This window comes from Vulpes lagopus, chromosome 2 (assembly GCF_018345385.1).
Source record: "Vulpes lagopus strain Blue_001 chromosome 2, ASM1834538v1, whole genome shotgun sequence".
Taxonomy (NCBI): Eukaryota; Metazoa; Chordata; class Mammalia; order Carnivora; family Canidae; genus Vulpes; species Vulpes lagopus.
This window is the reverse complement of record NC_054825.1, coordinates 27,794,865-27,816,662: the sequence shown is the minus strand read 5'-3', so window position 1 is coordinate 27,816,662 and position 21,798 is coordinate 27,794,865. Positions and strand designations below refer to the sequence as shown.

General features: G+C 52.4%; 1 protein-coding gene across 17 annotated transcripts in view; it reads left to right on the top strand.

Annotated features, from left to right (window-relative positions):
- The window catches only part of PAX2 (paired box 2), a 93,365-nt gene extending 71,782 nt beyond the window's left edge, over positions 1-21,583 (top strand). For 12 of the 17 annotated variants that reach the window (XM_041744944.1, XM_041744934.1, XM_041744938.1 and 9 more), the window contains 4 exons: positions 1,529-1,655; positions 16,365-16,466; positions 18,640-18,726; positions 19,224-21,583. In XM_041744944.1, coding sequence (XP_041600878.1) covers positions 1,529-1,655; positions 16,365-16,466; positions 18,640-18,726; positions 19,224-19,345 — 438 coding nt within the window. In that variant the 3' untranslated portion in view covers positions 19,346-21,583. Of the gene's footprint in view, positions 1-1,528; positions 1,656-16,364; positions 16,467-16,606; positions 16,693-18,639; positions 18,727-19,204 lie in introns of those variants that run through there. The other 5 variants (XM_041744937.1, XM_041744936.1, XM_041744942.1 and 2 more) reach the window with 2 other exon arrangements.
- The last annotated feature ends 215 nt before the right edge of the window (positions 21,584-21,798 follow it).

The window sequence follows — 21,798 nt, the reverse complement described above, 5'->3', positions numbered from 1 at the left end:
CCATACCATAGCTCCGCACACCTCCAGCGCCACCTCCAGCGCCTGCCTCCACCTACACATCCATAGAGGCCCCCCATGCACACACTTGAAGATAGGAGCACACACCCATTCCTCCACGCCTACAGCCCAGGCCTGACCCACACTGCCGCACAACACAGTCAGCTGGGCTTGCACGCGCACACACATGCACACACTGCGCACTCGCACACCTGCGTGGCCCCGCAGGCTCTGCACGGCACAGTTCCGCTCTAGGACTCCAGCAGCTCCCAGCCACTCGCCTTCCTCTCCGCCCGTCCTTTTATCCCATAAGCTGTTTGTCTTCATAAAACAAAAATCAAAAGTCTTTTTAAGGTGCCCTGAGCCATAAACCAACAAAGGAGGAGCCGGCCGAGGCGGGCGGCTCGGAGCACCCTCCACGAGTCCCCGGCTGTATTACAATGAATAACCTTTATTTACTTTCATTAGACTATTAAACACCAGCACAGTCATTTTTCCCCCTGAAACTCGGAGCAGGGCCCATAAAGCAAATCCGAAGCCTAATTGAGTTCATTTTAATTTCTCTCCGATCACAGCGAATTACTCTGGTGATAAATCAGGGGGCAGCTTCACCCCCAGTAGAAGGCCTAATTTGCAGCTAATTACAAAACTGATTTCTACAGGAAGATCAATACGAGAAGGAATTGGAAATGACGAGGCAATCCCGGCCAGCCAGGGAGGGGAGGGGGCCCTCTGGGGGGGCCAGGAAGCGGAAGGGAAAAAAACGGACCCGAAAGAGCAGAAAATCAGTTTTAATTTAACGTAATATTAATCAGAGCAACTTTTCCTGCTTTGTGCAGGCTCCTGGTCGGCCCAGCTCCGGGGTCTGGCTGAGCGGTGACGGCAATAAAAAGGCAATTACCCGAGTGTTTCGGGCAGGACACCCTTTCAGAGGCAATGACTGGCCCCCTCCCACCCTTCTGTTAGCCATGTGGACTCTCCCCCTCCCCAATTTCATACCCCAGTGCACAGGCAGAGAGCGAGGGGCCCGTGGGGCTGTCTTTGTTTGTTTTTTAAAAAGGGGGCGCCAGCACCCGATCAGCCAGCCCAGCAGTGCCAGGCCAGAGGCCCCCATCGGCCCTTCCCCCAGCTCTAGCCTGGGCCATCAAGTGCTGGTTCGCCCCTCCTCCCCAAGACTCCAGGGGGACCTGGAAACATCCCTTGCCTCTCAGCAGGGGGGACCCAACTGCTACACTCCACCCTTGGGGCTTCTTAGGCGGGAGATGCTATAGCAGTTTAAAGGGTGCTGAGATCACCACCAATTATGTGCAGGCTGCACCTCTAGCTATCCAGAGTCAGGTGTGCCCCCACCCACACAAAAATCTCCATCATCCGCTGAGCCCGCCCCTCCCTCTCTCCCCTCCCTCTGCCTGGCCATCTCCTTCCACCCCATCTGGGAAGGCTCCCTGTTCCTCCTCCCCATCTGCACACCGAGCCCTTTCTCCGCATGTGCGCATCAATAGAGAGCTGTCTCTTTTCTCTCTTCTCCCAGGGGAACGAGTACTCCCTCCCAGCCCTGACCCCTGGGCTTGATGAAGTCAAGTCGAGTCTATCTGCATCCACCAACCCTGAGCTGGGCAGCAACGTGTCAGGCACACAGACATACCCCGTTGTGACCGGTAAGGAGGCTTTCAGGAGGATGGGGGCACTGCTTTCAGTAGGGGCACCTTAGCCCTTGCCATCTGGGGCCCAGTGTGACAGGTGGGCCCCCTGCCATGATATCTGCAGAGAGTGAGCACCTCCAAAAACCAGGGTGCTTCCTGAACAGATGTGTGCAGATGTGAGGAGCAGAAATTGTGGTCAGGGTCTCTCTGTGTGCTTCAGCCGGGGAAGGTCGAAGCTAGGAGGAGCTGTTGCTGGTTCCTTCTTTCTGCCTATCCTCTTGCCTCTCTCTTTGCCGTTTCTCTTGTCTCCACCAAGGTGCCCAGAATTATAAGTCTCTTGCTAGGACGTGCACAGAAGAATGCAGAGGGTCAATAGGCCAGGCTGGGGAGAATGGGGCAGTGTCCAGCCTCCACACTCCCTTCAAGGCTCCTAGGGCAGGGGTGGGTGTCTGCCTTTCTCTCTCTCTAGGCACCCTGGGTAGCTGGGGCTTTGGGCTTCAGAGCATGGCATTCAGCTCTGTGGTTATAGATAAGCACAATTATCCCAGTCCTTCTCCTGCTTCCCAGAGAAATCACTGAGATGAGGCTTGATTTCAAGGCTAGGTAGGGTCAGGCCTGTCCCACAGCCAAATGCAGGGGGAGAGGACATCTAGTTCAGCTGCTCCCATGGATGAGGAGCGGTGGAGGCATCTAGCAGGGTAGCAGGCACAGCCAAGGGCCTAGCTGAAGAAGCTCTAGGCCGCAGAGCTGAAGGCTGTGGAAGGCGCTTGGCACCGCAGAAGGGTTTCCGGGCCAGGAAAGTGCCCAAGTGGGAGAAACACACATTGAGGTGTTATTAAAATTCACCTAATTATTCTGGAGACACTAAAGCCAATGTGCCGTTTGTTCCTTGGGAGACAGAATGATTGAGAAGGGTCTCGGTGGGGATTGGGAGACACTGAGGCGTTACCTGCCGAGCGAGGCGGGTAGAGGCGGCCCAAGGATCGGCAGCAGGACTGCCAGCAGCCAGCGTCACAGCCAGGTGCAGTGGCGGGGAGCAAGGTCCTGGTTCTGACTTGGTGCTGAACTGAGTAGGGCTCAGGCCTGAGATGGGGTGTGAGTGGCCCTCCAGCCTCCACGCAGGGTCTTGGGGGAGCCCTGTCCTTAGCTTTCCCTGGCTCTCCTCAAGGGGTGTCCAGGTACTGCTGTTTCTGGCCCAGACAGGGTTGAGCTCTTTGGCTAGGCAACCAAAGTTTGCCTGGGGGTTGAGTTCTGGAAGTGTCAGAGAACTGGATGGGGCTTCTGAGAGTGACAACCTTAGCTGTCTCAGGACACGGCCTGTTATCAACTGGCCCTCGACACCAGCCTGCCTTAGCCAATGTGGGAGCCCTCTGAGCTGCTGGGTGTTCTGACCCAAGGCAGAGAGGTGGTACAGGCCAGGCCCCCTTTCTGAGCTGCTGAGTGTTTCAGTGGCTGCTTCCTGAAGGTATCCCACCCCAGACAGCTGACAAAAGAGAGCCTAGGAGACTTTTCTAATCCCAGCTGTGCTTCTCTGGGCCCGGGGCCACAGTCCAGAAGGCAGGGGGCTCCCCGGGAGTGGAGAGATGGATCTTCGGGTAGGGTTCCTGCTGCAGGAGAACTCAGGGCTTGTGCAGAAAAGTGCCTCCACCTTGAGCATCCCCCACCCGCCTCCCCCCCATGGCCCTGGAACGGTCCCAGCTCAGCCTGGGAACATCTCCGGCTGATCCATCTGGATCCAAGTGTGAGAAAAGTTCATTTCAGACCCAGCTTGACATTCCCAGGTGGCAAGTTAGCACTAACATCTCAATCTGTATGCGACATTTCAATCAAGCGAGGAGTAACAAAAGCAGAACCATTAACATTCGGAGCTGTTCACCAGTGGTAATGACGGGAAACTCACTCAGAAACTGGAAATTACCAAAAAGAGAGAAGTGTGTGGAGAGGTGGGGGAGGGGAGGTAGGAAGAGGTGGGGGCAGGGAATGATTTTTCTACACTTAGGCCAAGATCCAATGTTTGGATTAATGGTGCCATTACCAGAGAAAGGGCTGCAGATTATGCTCATTCTTAAAATGTTTTTGCTGGCAATTAAACGGCTGCAGTTATTGATCTTTGTTGATTTTATGTCCTCCTAATTTGCATAATCTATTAAAGATGAATGATTCATGATGTGTTTATTATGGGGACAAACAGAATTTGCTGGAGGTATTGTCAAGGTGAGAAACGGGGCAGTGTCCAGAGACTTCATGGGCCATCTCGGTAGAGGGTCCAGCATGGTGGCCTTCAGGCCAGGACTCTGTGGGTAGCAGTGAGCAGTAATGCAAGGTGAGCAGACACAAGAGAGGTGGACTTGGGCTGTGTTCTTCTAGAAAGATCTTGGCATCTGTGAAAACTTCAAGCACAGCTGGCATAGGGGAGAGGCTTTTGGTGTATTTGGAGAAATTCCCCTTGAAGATTCTTAAAAAGCTTATTTTGTTGGAGAAGATGAAGGACTTTGGTGGGGAAAGATAAGGGGAGGCTCTTCCCGGCCAGGTGTGTGCTAAAAGCAAGGGAGCAGGGAGGTCATCTGTGTCCGCACCCTGGCTCAGGTGTGCTAAGGCGTTCAGCCCCTGTGTCTCGGGCACCCGGCTCATCTTCCTCCCGGGAGACCGGCAGCGGAGGCTATAATTCAGGGATCAGCCCTGGGGAAACCGGCCCAGCAAGGCCCTAGCCCAACCTGAAGAGCCAACCTTATTGATATTCCTGCCACCTCCTGGCACTGGAGGCTGATTTCAAACTTCACCAGCCACTTGATACAGCTGTTCCACAAGGTCAGGACTGAGAGGAGAGAGGAGCCTGGGCTATTGTGTGGAGGGGAGAGTGGGGCCCAGTGGGCCAGGACACAGCTAATCACATTGCAAGCAAGGGTGGCTGCCAGTGGCCGGGGCTTGGCCTGATAGTCTCCCCTCCCTACCTTCCATCTTGGAACCAGAGAGAGAGACGGCTTTTTCTGGGTAGTGTTTGCAAGTTCTGCCGAGATTTTAATTTCACTGCATCACAACTCAGCAAGCTGCCAAGTCAAGCTGGTTATTTAAATTTATCACCCACTTTCCCTTCCGCCGCTGGGCTGCTCTAGCTCAGCGGCATCTCTTCTCTCCAGCCCACTGCTCTAGGCTGCTGGTCTGGAACGGAGCCGAGTCTCTCTGAAGTGATAAGGAAAAAGGGACCAGCTAGATGAGAGAGTGGGTTGGGGGTACTCTGGCCCCAGACCTCCTCAGGTCGGCTGGCGGTGGCTGGAACCTTCTGTCATGTTCTTACCCTTCCAAAGGACCCCAGAGGGGGCTGTCATCGACCCCTTGGTAGCCCCAGAGACCTCTGGGTCAGGACTTGAGTGAGGACTCGCTCTAGCTGTGTGCTAGTGCCTTCAAGTCTCCCATCACTGGTAGAAAAGGGTCCCTCATCCCCATGACCTTCACCTCGACCTCTCCTTTCCTCTGCCTGTCCCCGTCTACAGTCTACAGCCACAGAGGAGCATGAGGGGACGCTGGCAGCCCCATTGATCTGGGAGAAGATGGATTCTAGTTTCAGGATTCCCTAAGTCCCTTGGGGAGGCTCCTGAGCACTTAGAGAGTCCCTTGGCGTGGTGAAAGTCTACGGTGAAGGTGAGAGCAGGCTCCCTACCTTGGAGGCCAGATGCAGTGAGACGGGGATTGTATGGCGGCTGTCCATGCAAACCCCAGTAGCCCCCGAATCTGTCCGCCCTTTCCTGGCCTCTGGTGGGCATCACCACCGAGTGCCAGGAGAGCTCGGAGTGTAGTTCTTGCCGTCCTCCTTTTAGTCCCAGAGAGGTCCTGGAGGAATAAGATCGATGTTCAAGAACAAGGCAGGCTGCACTCACCAAAATGCAGCTGGCTAAAAATGTGACAAAGCAGTTGTTAACACACAAGAAACCTCACTCTCTGGGCCACAAGTAGAGGGAAACTCAAAGAGTAAAATGTGAGAGATTGATGGAGGTGGACCCTAAGTGGGGGAGGCTGCGGTTGTGACCCAGCAGACAGGAGCTGTGACCTGGGGTGCAGGAGAAGCAGGAAGCTAGAACTCAGTGCTACCCTGCATAAAGCCAGGCACAGAGCAGGACAACACTATCCGTGAAGGGGAAACACACAAATTATGCCAGTGATCCCGGGAAGCAAGCGAGTGAAAAATTGTCTCCATGAAAAATGGAGCCCCCAAGCCTGACCCTGGTTCAGAGTCCAAATTTATACCTGAGTATGTGGCAGGAACCCCCAGCCAAGAACTGACATAAAAATTTGTCTAAGATAATAACCCACTCAGAAACCCCAGTGTGAACAAGGGCAAACCTTCTCTGCAGAGGCATTCCCCAACCTAGGGCATGTGGGACTCCATCACTAAAGATGAGCTCACTACAAAAAATTATACACCTCCTATGAATACAGACTTATCACGAGGGAGAGTTAGCAGAAGCAATGAATAGGACGATTAATACCCCCTAGAACTGGAGATAATAGAACAGTCCAAAAGCAAGTATAAAATAAGCATATTTCATATTCTAAAAAAAGATAAAAGAAAAGTATCAGGGGCTCCTGGGTAGCTCAGTCAGTGAAGTGTCTGCCTTGGGCTCAGGTCATGATCTCAGGGTCCTGGGATGGAGTCCCATGTCAGGCTCTCTGCTTGGTGGGGAGTCTGCTTCTCCCTCTCCCTCTGCCACTCCCCCTACTTGTGCTCTCTCACTCTCAAGATCTGTCTCTCAAATAAGTAAATAAAATCTTAAAAAAAAAAAAGAGAGAGAGAGAGAAAGAAAAAAGAAAAGTATCAGTTTTGTGTTTATCAGTGATCTAGATCCTATATCCCCTTCCCCACCACGCCTTAGCCAGTTGTGGGGTACTAAAAATCAGAAAGGACAAGGAATGAAGACCACACCTATAGCTATTGTTTTGAGGTCCAGGAGCCATGGATAGAGCTGAGCGTCAGGCAGCCCTGAAAGGAGAGCCTGGCCCCTGCTTATCCAAGATCCCAGACTGAAGGGTCAGCAGAGAATCTTCCCTTTTCTTTGGAAAAATGAATTTTGGAAATCTAGGGACAAGGAAAATACAGTTCTCCTCAGTGAAGAAAGAGCCTTGTTAGCTTCCTACCCTGGGTGGATGACAATGGGAGGAGAAGGTGGTTTTATTCAAGAGTCTGGGAGAAACTTCTCTTGATGCCTTAAGGCTACAGCTCTGAAGGAAGCTATAGCTAAGATCCAGGAGGAGATGTGGATGTCATCCAGGAGGGGAGTGCCCAAGGTAGGGAGAGGGAGCAGAAACTTCTGGAAGCTGGTAAATTCAGGGGAGATCAGTAAAGCAAAGTTCAAAGCTGAAAAGTGGGGCTGACCCGCTCCAGGTCCTGGAGGCCTGTGAGAACTGTGCAGGCTCAGCTTCTGAGAAAGGACTGTGAGCCCTCAGAAGCTCAGGCCTCCTTGCCCACATCTGGGATGGTCAGCAAAGTGGCCTTTTAGCAGACAGAAGTGTGAACCCTGGGAAACCCTCTTCCTCCTACTCAGGGAGTCCTAAGGACCTCCAGAAACTGCCTCTTTCCTGTAGTTAACAACCCCCTTCCAATGCAACTGCACTTCCCTCCATAAAACAAACAGCTTAGCCCTTGGCCAGCCCCTTGGGGGAGGAGAGGGTAATAAAGGCTGAGAAATGTTTCTAAAGGAGGCTAGGAGTCTCCTAGCCTTGTCTGTCGGCTCAAAGCCCCTGATTAGCTAGAGGAATTTAGGGCACAGACATCAGAGTTCCTCTCCAACCTTGAAAGGAGGGGGCTAGGGCAACTTCTGACTTACAGAAAGTCCAAGCCCTTTGCTGTGGAGGCCAAACCAAACCAGAGGGCTTCTCCACAGCACCCATGCACCCTGGACCCTTCATTTAGGCCCAGAAGCACCAACAGTAGGAAGCTCACTTCCTTCAAACATCCCTGAGGCCTTCAGCCACATCCCCAAGGACCTCAAGCCCCCAGACCTCAGCTCTGATTTAATTACAGGGGCATTTCCATAGCAATGAGACATTGACAGATAATGCGGGTGCCCTGGGCCTGCAGCCTAGGGAGTCATTGGATCTGGGCTCTTTCCCTTCCTCCTTTATCCAGTTCACTCTAGAGGGAAAGGATATTGAAAAGAAGAAAGCATTAATCCACTCTAGGACTGAGAGAGTCAGGTGGAATTGGAGCAGAATAAAAGCTATACCACCCCAATCTCCATCCTAAATCCATGTCCATGTCTATGCCTACCAGCAATCCCCAGTGGTGATGGGCTGCCCATCCCAGCAGGATGCCTTAGACAGAAGCACATGGGCCTGCTAATGGAGCTGCAGAGAAAAGGAGAGTCATGGGGAAGACGAAGAAGGTGTGAAAGGCTTCCGGTATTTTAACAAAGATGCGATACTGTGGTCTTCTAAGCTGAGCTCAAACTTGGCCCATTACCTCAGGCCTTCCTCTTGACTTCTCCCTTGTTTCTTCCCGCCACTCATGAGACCCAGAGGCTGAGCTCCCCAAATGGACTACACTCAGTCCTCCACAGCCAGGGCTCACTAGTCCATGTAGGGATCAGGGAGAGGGGACAGTTTTAATATGATTTAAAATATTTTTTAAGGAATCAATGATCTTTATTTCAAGTGCATATAGTAGCCATCTCAGGCTAACAAAACGTTGCCTAATAGAAAACACTGGGTACCATTTTCATGATAACCTAGGTTATGGAGAACCTTTGGCTGCTATATAGATGTTTAGAGATCCTTGGGGTGTCCCAAAGGAAATTTCTCCAAAAGGGGGATACCCTGGCACTGAGCTTATTTACTCCATTCATGGCACTTTCTAAGAAGAAAATGTTGGCTAAGTAAAAGTAAAATGAGTCAACTCAATGATTTCTGAATGACCAGAAATCCTAAATGGTGGTGTATCTAATGAATATTACAGATGCGCATTGGGACCAAGGGCTCAGAAATGTTTTGGTGGCCTCAAAGCCACCTAGGTGATATCTGAAAGCCTACTTCCCCCCAGAAAGCCAGCCGCCCCCCTAAGGGACAGGAAGACACCCCCCCACACACACACACACACACTTCTTCCCTAGGGTTATCAGAATCCTTCCTTCTCAGCTATCAGCCTCAGGACAAGCTAGTACTTTTTCAACCCTGAGCTTTGGGAGGCAAGCCCTGCCACTATTGTTACTTCTGAGAGGGCTTTGCTCCCTTCAGCTTGGAATCCCCCTCTCCTCCCCAGTGGCTGGGAGGCTGCCGGGCAGGGAGGGAGGGAGTCTGAGGGCTCACTCCCAGAGCAGCCTAATGCTCCAGCAGCTTAAGTGGCCGTCTTCCTTGGGATTAGGGTTTCACTTACACAGAGCGCCTGAAAAACGCTGCACTTTCGGAAGGATTAGAGCTGACAATTCAGTGCTCTCAGAGAACAAAATAAAGCCGGAGAGGAACTGGGAGACCTGGAGTATCGGGAGACTGTGCAAACAGGCTTAACCTCTGCCCACCCAGCATGAGGGGCTCTTGTGCTCTGAGCCCATCAGTGAGCCGGGGGTGGCCTCCGGAACGCCGGCACCCGCTGGACTCCAGTCTCCACTGGAGGTTTGCTAAAGGAGCTATTGAAGGCAGCTTGGAGAGGTGAAGGAGGAGAGGGCTGCTATGTCTTCCCCTCTATCTAAGCCTCAGTTTCCTTCTCTGTAAGATGAGGGATTGGACTAGAAGATAGCCAGAGTCCCGTTCAGGCCTTTGAAAATGTGATTCTCCCCAACACTCCCTAGCCTCATTTCAGGATCCTGAGGCTGCAGCTCCATCCATGGTCCAGCTGAGTTCAAAGAAAGGAACCTCTTGGGGGGCCTTGGCCAGCAGGCTCCCACGGCCCAGCCAGGTTGAGGGCAGAGTGCTGGAAGGAGAAGGGGTGCAAATAGCATGACCGGTGGCATGAACTGGTTGGCTGTCAGACCAGCTGAGCCCACCCAGATGTGGGCAGCATATCTGCCTAGGACACAGCAGGGACGAAAGGTCTAGCTGTGTAGGAAGCAAGATCAGCTAGGAGAGCAGCCACCTGAGCTGCCGGCACAGCCCCCTCTGCTGGAACTCAGAGCAGACAAGGCTCAGGAAGAGCTCTGAGGCCAACAGGGTACTGGCCTGGAGCTGGGGGGCTCTCATGCAGATGCCTCTGCATTGCACCCCCTGCACCCCCCTGCACCACCCCCAGGAGAAACCTTGGGGAGGATTCAGAAACATGGGAGATATGAAACAAAATGCAACATGTAGAAAATTCTTTTCCTCTCCTTTAAAAGCAGCTTCTCCAGATTTAAAGTTTGTTACTTTGGATTGGTAATAAAGCGATCATAATTGGTACAGTAAATGTAAATGTACAGTATATGTAGGCAGTAATTACAAATTTAATAACTGTTTTCTTGGAAGTATTATAAATGCTTGTGTCAAATACAGGCACAGACTGCCAACCTTGGAGCAATTTAATGTCTTCATCTTTGCTACCTTATGAGAAGCAGACAAAACTTGAGAATAGGATAGTAAAACAAGAGTTATGTTTTCTGGCCTTAGGGTCCTCCATAGTGTCAAGTGGATAGCAGGAGTACTCATCTTCAGAGAACGGTGCTGAGGAAAAGCATCTCTACACTCACTGAATAGAACTTTTGCTGTATAAATCAATGTCTAATAAGTCTTGTGGTCTGAGTCATCACTGAGCCCCAACATCTCTGCTGCTTTGGCAGCTGCCTTATTGTTTCCTGGGTCTGCTGGATGCTGACGTTTTCCTCACTTGTGATCAGCCTCTCTGCTCCTTCCCCTGTTATTTTGCTGTTCTTTATATGAGCTTGTCTATTGGTACAATTCAAGTACTTTGAAACAAATCAGTGTCTCTCTTATGCCAAAGAATGGGTTCTTTTGGTTTGTGGTAAATAGTGTTTATCAGTCTTCGAGTCATGAATACTTCTGTATGATAAAAGCCATCTAGATATTACATATGTATACCTATAACATTTGATGTATGGCTTTATATGGACTCTGTGAAGCGCATCTGTGGAGTCCTACAGAATCAGTGAACCCCAGTTTAAAATCCTTGCCGTAGAAAATGGAAGAACCTGAAACATGAAAGAAACAAGAAGCAACAATAGGTTGTTTTAGGAAGAATTCACCTACCATAATCCAAGGTTACCTTCCTGGACCAGATACCTACTTTCTGGGTCTCTAATGTTCAAGGATGTCCTTCTAGAATCACTTCCCAAGTATATGCTGCCGGGTTTATCATCCAGGTTGTGCCACCTACTATCTGTGGAACCTTAAACATAATACTGAGACCCTCTGAGCTTCAGCTTTTCATCTATACAGTGGGGATTAAAAACATCAACATCAGGACACCTGGGTGGCTCAGTGGTTGAGCATCTGCCTTTGGCTTGGGTCGTGATCTCAGGGTCCTAGGATTGAGCCCCACGTCGGGCTCCCTGCATGGAGCCTGCTTCTCCCTCTGCCTGTGTATCTGCCTCTCCGTGTCTCTCATGAGTAAATAAATAAAATCTTTAAAAAACACACACACAGATCAACATCATTGGTTGATATGAGGATTAAAAGAGATAAGACATAGAAAATATTTAGGATGGTGTTCAGTGAATGCCAGCTAGTCTAGATTAAGCAGAAACACAACTCTGCCCTTGAATCTAAGAGCTGGCAAGATAGCATAAATTATCTGGTGACTGAAAATTTCCAATTTCTTAATAAAGTCATTCACTTTGCTGTTCTCTGTACTTGTAAGAGGAACTGCACTTAGATTCTCCAAAACAGTTGATTTGATCTGGCCCATTTGGTAAGGAATGTCTGACAAAAGTGCACTGTCTGATTCAGATGCAGTGATTGCTGTAGAAATTGGCTGTAGACTCTTTGGGGACTTCCACAGTTGAACTGAGAAGACACCCTCATCAAGAGCTGTGCTTCTAACACTTCTGGGTACTTTAAGATTCTCAACTACTACTGTTTCTTGAAGAGCCTCTTTGTTTTTTAGAAAACTCTCCAAGGAGATTAATACTCCACCCCATGGAGTTTTACTGCAGACTTTCACTGTCAGTATTTTATTCTTTATATCCTGTTTTTCTTGCCTCGTCTTAATGATGACAGTGATGATAGGAGATTTTGCTTGTTGGGTGACTTTTCCTTTTCTTTGGTCCTTTTGGGGGTTATCTGGCTTCATGTTGTCATCAAAGGCAGAGTGGTGCGACATAGCTTCGAACTTTGGCTCTCTTGTTCCCCAGCTCTGTGGCCACAAAAAGTCATTATGCCTTTGTACCTCCGTTTTCTCAACTTTAGAACAAGGAAGTTAGATCATCTCGAAGGCTCATCCATCTTTAAAACTTTGTGATCTTAGGAAGCAACTATCCCACACGAAATGCCCAACGCCTGGTAATATGTGGGTTTTTTATACATTTGTTGATTCTTGGTGCTGTTGTCTTGTTACTGGCCTTTAGAGGGGAAGGGGGAGCAGCAAAGCACCTTCCTACCTCCTCTCTCCTGTTGGGTGCCACATACTTTATAACTGATGTATTTTGCCATATAGCTCTTTTCTCCTCTTCCTGTGCTTTTCCTTGTTTGTTTTTAGGAGGTGGTTATGCTTACAGTCTCAGAGCCCATCTCTCCTCCCTTTTGTCCATCCATCTGCAGTGCTCTGTTGATTCTTCCTTGCACACATTCCATTACCCATTCATATCTCTCACTAAAAGAGGCTTGCTCAAAGAATGCTGCTGGGCAAATGGTATGATGGTCTTAGTAATTTGAAAACTTCCTGCAGTATGTGTTTTCCATTATTGACAATGGTGTTCCGAAGAATATATGGCTCTGGCAAGAGTTTGGTCAATTTTTTCCTCCTCTTCAAGTGTCACCTGTGTACTAATGAAGCCATTGAGGGTACTTTGTATGCAGTGGCTTGCACATCTATTGGTTCAGGGGTCCTGATGGGCACCTCTTTGTCGTGATACTGATATTACAGGATACAGCAGCATGGCTGTATGAAGAACACCAGGAAGCTCCTATGCTTCTTCCTCATCATGGGCCTTTCCTCACATTTGAAAAATGTCTGAATAAGCACTTCCTGTATTAAGTTTTTTAACTAGAATTTGGAAATGTGTCTTTCAACTAACAGTTCTCTGGGTGACTTCCAGCACGCAAAAGTTTCTGTATGCTGGAAGTTACCTTGACTGTTTTGTGAGGAGAAAAGCCAGTGGAAATAAATGTTGCAGTAGGGTAACTCCAGGTTAGCTGGAGACACCTTTCCAGGCATCTGACCTTTCTTCCTCTCTCCTAAAGCCAGGTAGGGAACTGTATGACAAAACCTTAGATTACTAGGAATTCATGTGTGACAGGTTGTAGGAACCAAGCAGCTGAAATTTAAATTCCTGGGGTTTTGTTGTTGTTGTTGTTTGTTTGTTTGTTTTAAGAAAGAAGCATACTTCTTTTCCTGGCTACTTTGTAGGCATTAAGAGTACAGGACCAGGAGAAATTGGGTTTCTAGATCTTTTTCATTGCAAAACTTCTACCTCTTCCCTAACTCTCCTCTGTCTTGGGGCCATCTGACCAATAAATACCATATTATTAATCTCTCAAGGAATTGGTAGATATTGCTGTCCTTGTCCACTTCAGACCCGCTCCACTGAGAGACGCTCAGGAGGAGTGAAACTTATTAACAGTAGAAGTCAGTGAAAGAAAACCCACAACGAAGCAGACACAGATTCTTTCTTTTGTCTGAGAGTCTGAAGTGATCTCTTGTCTGACAGTTCCACTCTGTTGTCTGTTCTTGAGTTTTAAGAAACATAAGATCTTAGCTATATTAGACAGGTACAGAGGAGAACCATTCTATTGCATGATAAAGCTGAGTCACAGTATAAGTCACTGTTATTTTTTCTCATCCTATAACAATTCATGATCCCTTGTTCAAACTGTTTTTAGAGAAAAAGCAGCTTTCAGCATTTACATTTTGTCCCAGCCTTCAACTCTTCAAAAGAGACCAACAGGGACACCTGGATGGCTCAGCAGTTAAGCATATGCCTTTGGCTCAGGGCGTGATCCTGGAGTTCCAGGATCGAGTCCCACATTGGGCTCCCTGCCTGCTTCTCCCTCTGCCTATGTCTCTACCTCTCTCTGTGTGTCTCTCATGAATAAATAAATAAAAATCTTGAAAAAAAAAAGGAGACTGACACAATGGAACAATTAGAAAACAATACAACCCACTAGAATTGGCTTTAAGTGTAAAAGAGTGATAGGGAATCAACCAGTAAAGTATTTACTGAGCATCATTTATTGATTTCTCAACTATGTAAGATAGCAGAAGCCCTACCCTCAGTTTGATTATGGTCTATTTCAGGAAACAGGTCTGATGCCTTACAAAATATAATGCATGGTCACCCATGCAGTGCAGACACTATAGAAGTTTAGAAGAAAGAAACTTCCCTGATGGGTAGAATGGTAGGTATTTTAAGGCTTGAACTGGAAGGAGAGGAAAACTATGAAGAAGGAGAAGAAAATGATATGGCAAAAGCACAGAGATTCCACGGCATACATGCCTATGAAAACAGTCCAACCAAATCAGGTGGAGTGAGAATCAGAGCTAAGAAAATCAGGTGGGGGGGAGTACCCAGGAGGCTTTGAAAGCCTGGCAGAGTGTAGATTCCAACTGTGGACTGCAGAGAATCAGTGATGGTTTTCCCAAAGGAAGGGATATGTTGAAATCCAGGCATCCACAGCTGGGATAGACTGGAGGGGGCAAGCACTGTTATGGCAGACTAAGGACAGGCGCTCAGGAGCTGAGCTATAGATGGGGTAGAGGAAACAGGGATGGGGCCAATATGACAGACATTGCTAAGGGGAATTAGTAACACTTGGTGACTGACTTCATCCATAAGGGAAGGATAAAGGCTATATCAAGATGGATTTCAGAGGTGCCTGGGTGGCTCAGTTGGTTCAGCATCTGGCTCTTGATTTTGGCTCAGGTCATGATCTCAGGGTCATGAGACTGAGCCCCAGGTCCCGTGTTGGGCTGGATGTGGAGCCTGCTTAAGATTCTCTCTCTCAAAAAAAAAAAAAAAAAAGATTCTCTCTCTCTCCTACTCCTTCTTCCCCCTTCCCTCTGTTCTGCAACTTTCCCCTGCTTGTGAGTGCACTCATGCTCTCTAGCTCTCTCTCAAAATAAATAAATAAATAAATAAATAAATAAATAAATAAATAAATAAATAAAATGAAAAGAAAAGAAAAGAAAAGAAAAGAAAAAGAAAAAAGGATTCCAAAGGTATTTTTTTGGTTTGGTGGTCTTCAAAAATGTTGGTAGACCTGATCAGGGGGAAGATGAGTTGGCTTTTATTCCCGTTAGGTTTGAGGTGACAGTGGGACAGCTAATAAAACTGTTCAGCAGGCAGCTTCAAATACAAAAAACTGAGTTGTAGCTCTGTATACTTAGAGAAAGATGAATCACTCAGATATGTTAAGGGAGGAGTGAGGAAATTCACATCTCAGAAAAGTAGGAGAGGAGGTGAAGTTCATGGAAAGCGTAGCAAGGAGAGCGAGGGACGTTTTGGAAAAGTCATGGGGAAAATGAAGACTAGGACAACTGATGAAAAGATAATGAACCGGGCCAGATGTGCATAGTTCTGTGACTTCCTCCGGCCACACTTTGCCTTCTCAGGGTCAGACAAAGGCACTAGAATGGAGAGTAGCACAGGCTGAAGAGGAGGACCAGGGGAATCTGGAGACGATAAGTGGGACCCAGGAGAGCACCACGTTGTCTCTAGGGCAAGAAAGTGTGGGAGAGGGGAGAGGGCAAATTATTGTCATTAAAGATTGGGGCATAAATTGCAAGGCAGGTGGTGATTCCTTCATGGTGATGGAGGGGACAGGCGAGGAAGGGAGGGCACTCAGGTGTAGCTGCGTCCCAGACATGTCTGTGGACTATGGGTGGCTCCCTAATATTGGGTTGCTTTACCCTCACTCCAGGACAGGGCTAAGGAAACTCCTGCCTTCCACTATCCAGACTCCAGCTAGTAGAAGTTTCCAGCAGCTGGAAGTCCAGCAGCTGGTAGGGGGAGCCGGTTTTGCTCAGTGGAACTTTATCTGATCCACCAGAACTGTTGGCTCTCAAAGCTCCTGATTCACTTCAGGGATGGTTTTCCATCATTTAAATGCTATAAACACTAATAGCAAAATAGCCCACTGGCTGCCCGCCCCTACCCCTGCAAGGCCCAGCACCTGCAGCTCTACTTGGAGAGGACAAGACAGACCCAATAGCCCAGTATGGTGGGGGTGGGAGTATCCTCCACGCCTGAAGGAAAGATGGTGAGAGGTGAGCAAGATGACAGAGGTCCATTTGGCTACTGGAGAAACCATAGCTGAATATCTTGCTGGAAAGGAGGAATAAAAGCAGGTCATCTCCCTCCCTTCTCCATCTGGGTTTGGGCTTCAAAGAGACATGAGCAAAGGTAAACACATACACACGTAGACGCCCACAGAGAGACACAAAGCGCTACACAGAGCAGAGGTGCGTGACCGATCATAGGACAGACATTTAGGTAATAAGCTTAAACACATGTAAAGGCACACTTGGACTTGCTCACGCAGATGTTCTCCCGCGTGTCGGCATACAGCTCTTTCCTTCCCGTGAAGTACCCTGGTGTGAGCAGAGGCAGGCCTCTCTTTTCCAGGCCTCACCCCTTCCCCTTTGTGTTTTTCCAGGTCGTGACATGGCGAGCACCACTCTGCCTGGTTACCCCCCTCACGTGCCCCCCACTGGCCAGGGAAGCTACCCCACCTCCACCCTGGCAGGAATGGTGCCTGGTAGGTGACAATGCTGCAGCTACCTAATTTAGGTGGGGGTGACTAAATTGTGGGTGAGCTGCTGAGTGGTCTGTAGTCTGAGGCTGGGGGTGGGAAGAGACCCAATATCCACTCCCCCCCCCACCCCTCTCTCTCCCTAGAGGCTATAATGGGTCCCTCAGCCTCCCTCATGAGCAACCCAGGGAGGGAGTTTGCAGAAGTGGCTCTCATATGCATCCCACTGTATGTCATGGCCCCTCCCCAGTGCCCACCCACCGGAGCTTGTGCCTGGGGAGCACTCAGCCTCAGCTCCCTGCTCAGTGCCCCAGCCCACTCCTAGCCAGCTGACACTGCTTGGAAGAGCCTGCCCTGGTTTCCATGGAAACTTGGAGCCAAGAATCATTTCCAGGGGCATTGTACATCACTCAGACAAAGCCACCCTGGTCCACACCAACCCACAGGGACAACCAGTGTGGAGAACTGACCCCACCCCAGGGAGAGGAAGGGGCTAGTCCCTAAGGAAAGAAGAACAGAGGAAGGCTATGGCAGGACCCAGAGAGACAAGCTAGAGCTCTACGTCTCCTCAGAGGTACCTAGGCCCCTCGTTGCTCCTGAGAAGAGTTGGGTCTGGACTGTGCGGATCAGGGAGGTGGAGGCCAGACTTAGGGTCTGAGGACTGCAGCTGGAGGTTGTACTCTCCCCAACCTCTCACCCCAGACTGGGAGCTGGGCTTGAAGCCAGAGAGTTGAAGCTTCTATTCACAGAAACACCAAAAAACTCTTGTCTTAAAGAGGGTGAGACTCTCTGGGCCTGCAGCCCACTCCTGCTGGCGGCCTTCGCCTGACACACAACCCTCGTGGTGGGGGAGGATGGAAGAGGGTGCCTGGCCCCATTCCCAGATGTCCATCCAGGGGCAGCCCTGGCAAAGCAGACCTTGGGGGGGGATGGGCTGTGGCAAAGAGGGAGGCTGCAGCAGGGTGCTGTACCAGCAGGGCTGAAGGGAGCTCCTGGGACTGGCTAAGGAGAGCTGGGATGTGTGAGTGAGGGGATTCCCACCCAAACCTGGAGTGGGGTAGAAGTGTTGGGGACAAGGAGATTCTTCTGGGAAGGTCCCAGCAGTGAGCAGGTGGAGGCTGGAGAAGGTCTTGGAGAGGTAGGGGTGAAGGAGGGGGTGTCTGCAAGGAGGTGGGGATGAGGGGAGCTGCAGAGAGCTCATGGTGGCAAGGGGGGAGTCGTTAAACAGAATCTAGTGCTGATGAGGAAATTACACTTGTTTCATTAGCGATGGGGAAGGAGATAGCTCAGTTCCTCTTGGTCACAGTTGAGCTCAGAAGCTCATTATCCTGCTGCACGCATGCTTTCCCTCCTCGTCAATAAACAGGCTTTCCAGTGGCTGCATCCCCCACCCCCACCCAGCTCCCTCTCCGAGAGGGGCCCCTTCTCCTCTACTTAACCCGCGGTTAGGGATCACTGTAAACAGTCTGGGGTCATCACACAGGAGAAAGGGCGAGGGGGAAACCCGGAGGCCTGGCCTTTCTACCGAGGAGGGAGGGAAGCAGCTTCCGAGGGCTCCCGGCCCACGGGGCCCTCCGCTAACCGCTCACAGACCGGTGGGCAGTCCACCTGCTTCACCCACCCCCACCCCCACCCCCGCCTCCTTCTCCTGCTGCTCCCCCCCCCATCGAATCTCTGGAGGGAAAGGCGGAGGGGGTGTTTCCCAGCAGAGTCCCAACTCCTTGCATTGGCACGGTGCTGAGATGCCATTCTTAGGACTTTCTGGGACAAAGTGTCCCGAGGGCCTTCCTTCGCCACCTTCCAGGGCTTCCACCCTATGGGGCTAGCGCTCCTAGAACCAGAGTACCCACTAAAAAGGCCCTGGGGTAGGGCAGCGGGTGGGTGCGCCTGACCCCGGAACAAGCCCCTCCCGGGTGGCCCAGCGCGCCTCCTCCGGGGAACCCCAAGCCCCCAGGCCGGCGTGGGAGGCCCATCAGTGCTTCTGCACCCGCCCCGCCACGGGCTCTCCCCACGCAGACCCGGCGGATCGCTCTGCTTCTGTCTGCCCGCGCGCCCCCAGCCGGCATTGCCCTGCCCGCGGCACCTGTCCCTGCGACCGGGGCGAGGCCGCTGGCTGGGGCACGTCGGGTCCAACCAGGCGTTGCGCGGGTCTGATCCCCACTCCCCCGCCCTCCCGCAGGGAGCGAGTTCTCCGGCAACCCGTACAGCCACCCCCAGTACACGGCCTACAACGAGGCTTGGAGATTCAGCAACCCCGCCTTACTAAGTGAGTACGCCACCTGGCTGGCCGGCGGCTCAGCGCGTCAGCCCGCGGGCCGGCTCCGCAGGGCTGCTTCGGGGCGCGGGTCCGACTCCCCGCGACCCGACCTTCGGGTGCCGGCCGGGCGGGCTTGTTAGAACAGCACCGAGGCCCCGGGGTCCCTCGAGGACGCCCGCGCCTCCCTCCCCTCCCTCGTTTTCTCTCCCTCCCCCGGGGCTAGGAGGCTCTGCGCCGCCGCCCCCCCCCCCCCGTGTCCCTCTGGAAGGTGCCCCCAGCCGGGCGGCGGCCGTCACCGGTCGACTGGTCCCTCTCCCGGCGGTGAATGAAGCTCTCCTGGGGGCGACTGGCCCCGTAGCCCAGCCAAGGTGTCCCTGCCCCGATCCCGCCAGACCCCAGCCCCGGGGAGGTCTTTGCTTTTCTTTCCTTTTTTGTTCTCCTGTTTGTCCTCTCACCCAGCCCATTCTTCTCCTGTGTTAACTTCCAGGTTCCCCTTATTATTATAGTGCCGCCCCCCGGGGCTCCGCCCCTGCCGCTGCTGCCGCTGCCTATGACCGCCACTAGTTACCGCGGGGACCACATCAAGCTTCAGGCCGACAGCTTCGGCCTGCACATCGTGCCCGTCTGACCGCCCACCCCGGAGGGAGGGAGGACCGACGCGACGCGATGCCTCCCGGCCACCGCCCAGCCCCAGCCCCACCCCCACCCGAGGAGCCCTGCAGCCCTTCACACCACTCCGTCCGCGGCCCGACAGGACGGGTGGAGCCGCGGGCGGGACCCTCAGGCCCGGGCCCGCCGCCCCCAGCCCCGCCCGCCGCCCCTCCCCGCCTGCCTGGACTGCGCGGCGTCGAGAGGAGGGCGCGCCCCAGCTCGCCGCGGCGTGGCCCGAACCGGCCCCGGAGCCCACCCACACCGCGGGACCCTGGCCGGGCCGCCGCTGCGCGCGGGGGACACGTTTCTGTGACACACAATCACCGCGGACCGCAGCGCGGCCCAGCCCGGGAGCAGCCCGCCTCGGACGCTCCGGCGCCGGGAGGCTTCGCTGGACGGGCTGGGCGAAGGAAATTAAGAACAAAACGATTTTCTGCAGAAGGAGGAAGAGCCCGCTGCCGAACCCTCGGGGAAGAGTCCTTACGCTCGCGCCAGCCGGACTGCCCCCACCTTCCGAGTGTGCCCTGCCCCAGGAGGTGGAATGGAATGGGGGCGTGCGGTCCGGGCCCTTGGGACAGGGTTTGGGGTCATCAGGTCTTTCCGAAGTTGGGACCCAAGGCACGCAGGCCCCAGCAGCGCGCACCCACCAAGCCCTGCTCTGGGCTCTTCCCTGCTCCACCTGAACTGCCTGGTTCCCCAGGGCCCAGGCACTCCTGCTAGTGACCCGACTCTCAGTCCCCCCTTTTGCCCCTACCTCAGCGTCTCTTCCATCCGCAGACCTCTCATCCTCCCCTCCTGCCTGTCCTCCTCCCGTCCCACGACGCTCTGCATCTCTCCCTAGCTCCCGCCCCTTCGGAGGCTCTTCAGTGCCTGCCGCAGGACCCACTGGTCTGGCCGAGCAGCTACTGGGCGTCCCCTGCCCCGACACAGACTCGCGATCTGCGGGTGGCAGGAGCAGGTTCTGAGCTGGCATCTGAGCTGCGGCCGAGGGACGCGGGGGCTGCCCAGTCCACCCCCCCCCCACACTCCCCCCAACCCCAGCCTACTCCTCCGGCAGGAACTGAACAGGACCGCGAAAAGTCTGCATTTATTTAGTATGATGGTCTTTGCAAAAAGGATAAGCAAAACAAACTCAACAGGCTGCTGCTTTGTAGAAAGACGGTGTGTGTCGTGTGAAGGCGAACCCCTGTGTATATAAGCCCGCCCCACCGCTCCGCCCCGCCCGGTAGAGTCCCCGCTGCCGCCCGCCCTGCCTGTAGATACGCCCCTCTGTCTGTGCTGTGAGAGTCGCCGCTCGCTGGGGGGGAGGGGGGGACACAGCTACACGCCCACTAAAGCACAGCACGTCCTGGGGGAGGGGGGCATTTTTTATGTTACAAAAAAAAATTACGAAAGAAAAGAAATCTCTATGCAAAACGACGAACATGGTCCTGTGGACTCCTCTCGCCTCTGTTTCGTTGGCTATCTCTGTAATCCCGTGTTTCCGCTCTCCTCGACTCTCCTCCGCATCTCTCCCCTCTCTCCATCTCTCTCTCCGCCCCGCTTCTCGCCCCCTCTGTCTCTGTCTCTCGGTCTCTGCCCCGCCCCCGGCCTCTCCCCCAGCCCCGCCCCGGCCGCCTGGCCCCAGCAGGCCAGCGCCCCGGCGGCCGCTCCAGCCCCGGGCTCGCCGCTCCGGCCGTGCCCCTCGCGCCCCGGGCCGCCGGCGGCCGGGCCGCCCCGCCCCGTAGTAGCTCTCTCGGTAGCGGCGACGCGCCCTGCATGTCTCCTCACCCGTGGATCGTGACGACTCGAAATAACAGAAACAAAGTCAATAAAAGTGAAAATAAATAAATAAATAAATAAATAAACAAATAAATAAATAAATAAAAATCCTTGAACAAATCCGAAAAGGCTTGGAGTCCTCGCCCGGATCTCTCTCCCCTTCGAGCCTTTTTATTTGAAAAGGAAAATGAGAAAAAAGAACAGTTTAAGGGAACTGCCGGCGCCCGGCCAGGCTCCGTGGCCCGAGCAGGGCGGCGAGGGCGCTGAGGTCCAGACGCCGAGGCCCGGGCCATCCCAGTCCTGGTGGAGCTGGCCGGGCAGGGGCCCCAGACCCAGGACCCAGTCGAACCCTCGAGAGATCCCCTGACAGCTCTGGTCTCCTTAGCCACTTTCAGCGCGTCGGTTCGTTTTTTGTTTTTTTTTTTTTCTTTTTTTCTTTTTTTTTTTTTCTGTGCACATGAGAAATAAAATAATAATAAATAATAATAATAAATAATAATAATAAAATTTTGTATGTCACTCCCCATGGCTCCAGGTTTGTCTCTCCCTGTCTCTGGGACAGGCCTCCCCTCACACTGGTCGATCCAAATAACCCCTTCAGGGGTCCTCCCAGCTGTACCCCCACTGCGACTGGCCTCCCACCCTTTCGCCTCCCACTCTTTCGCCGAG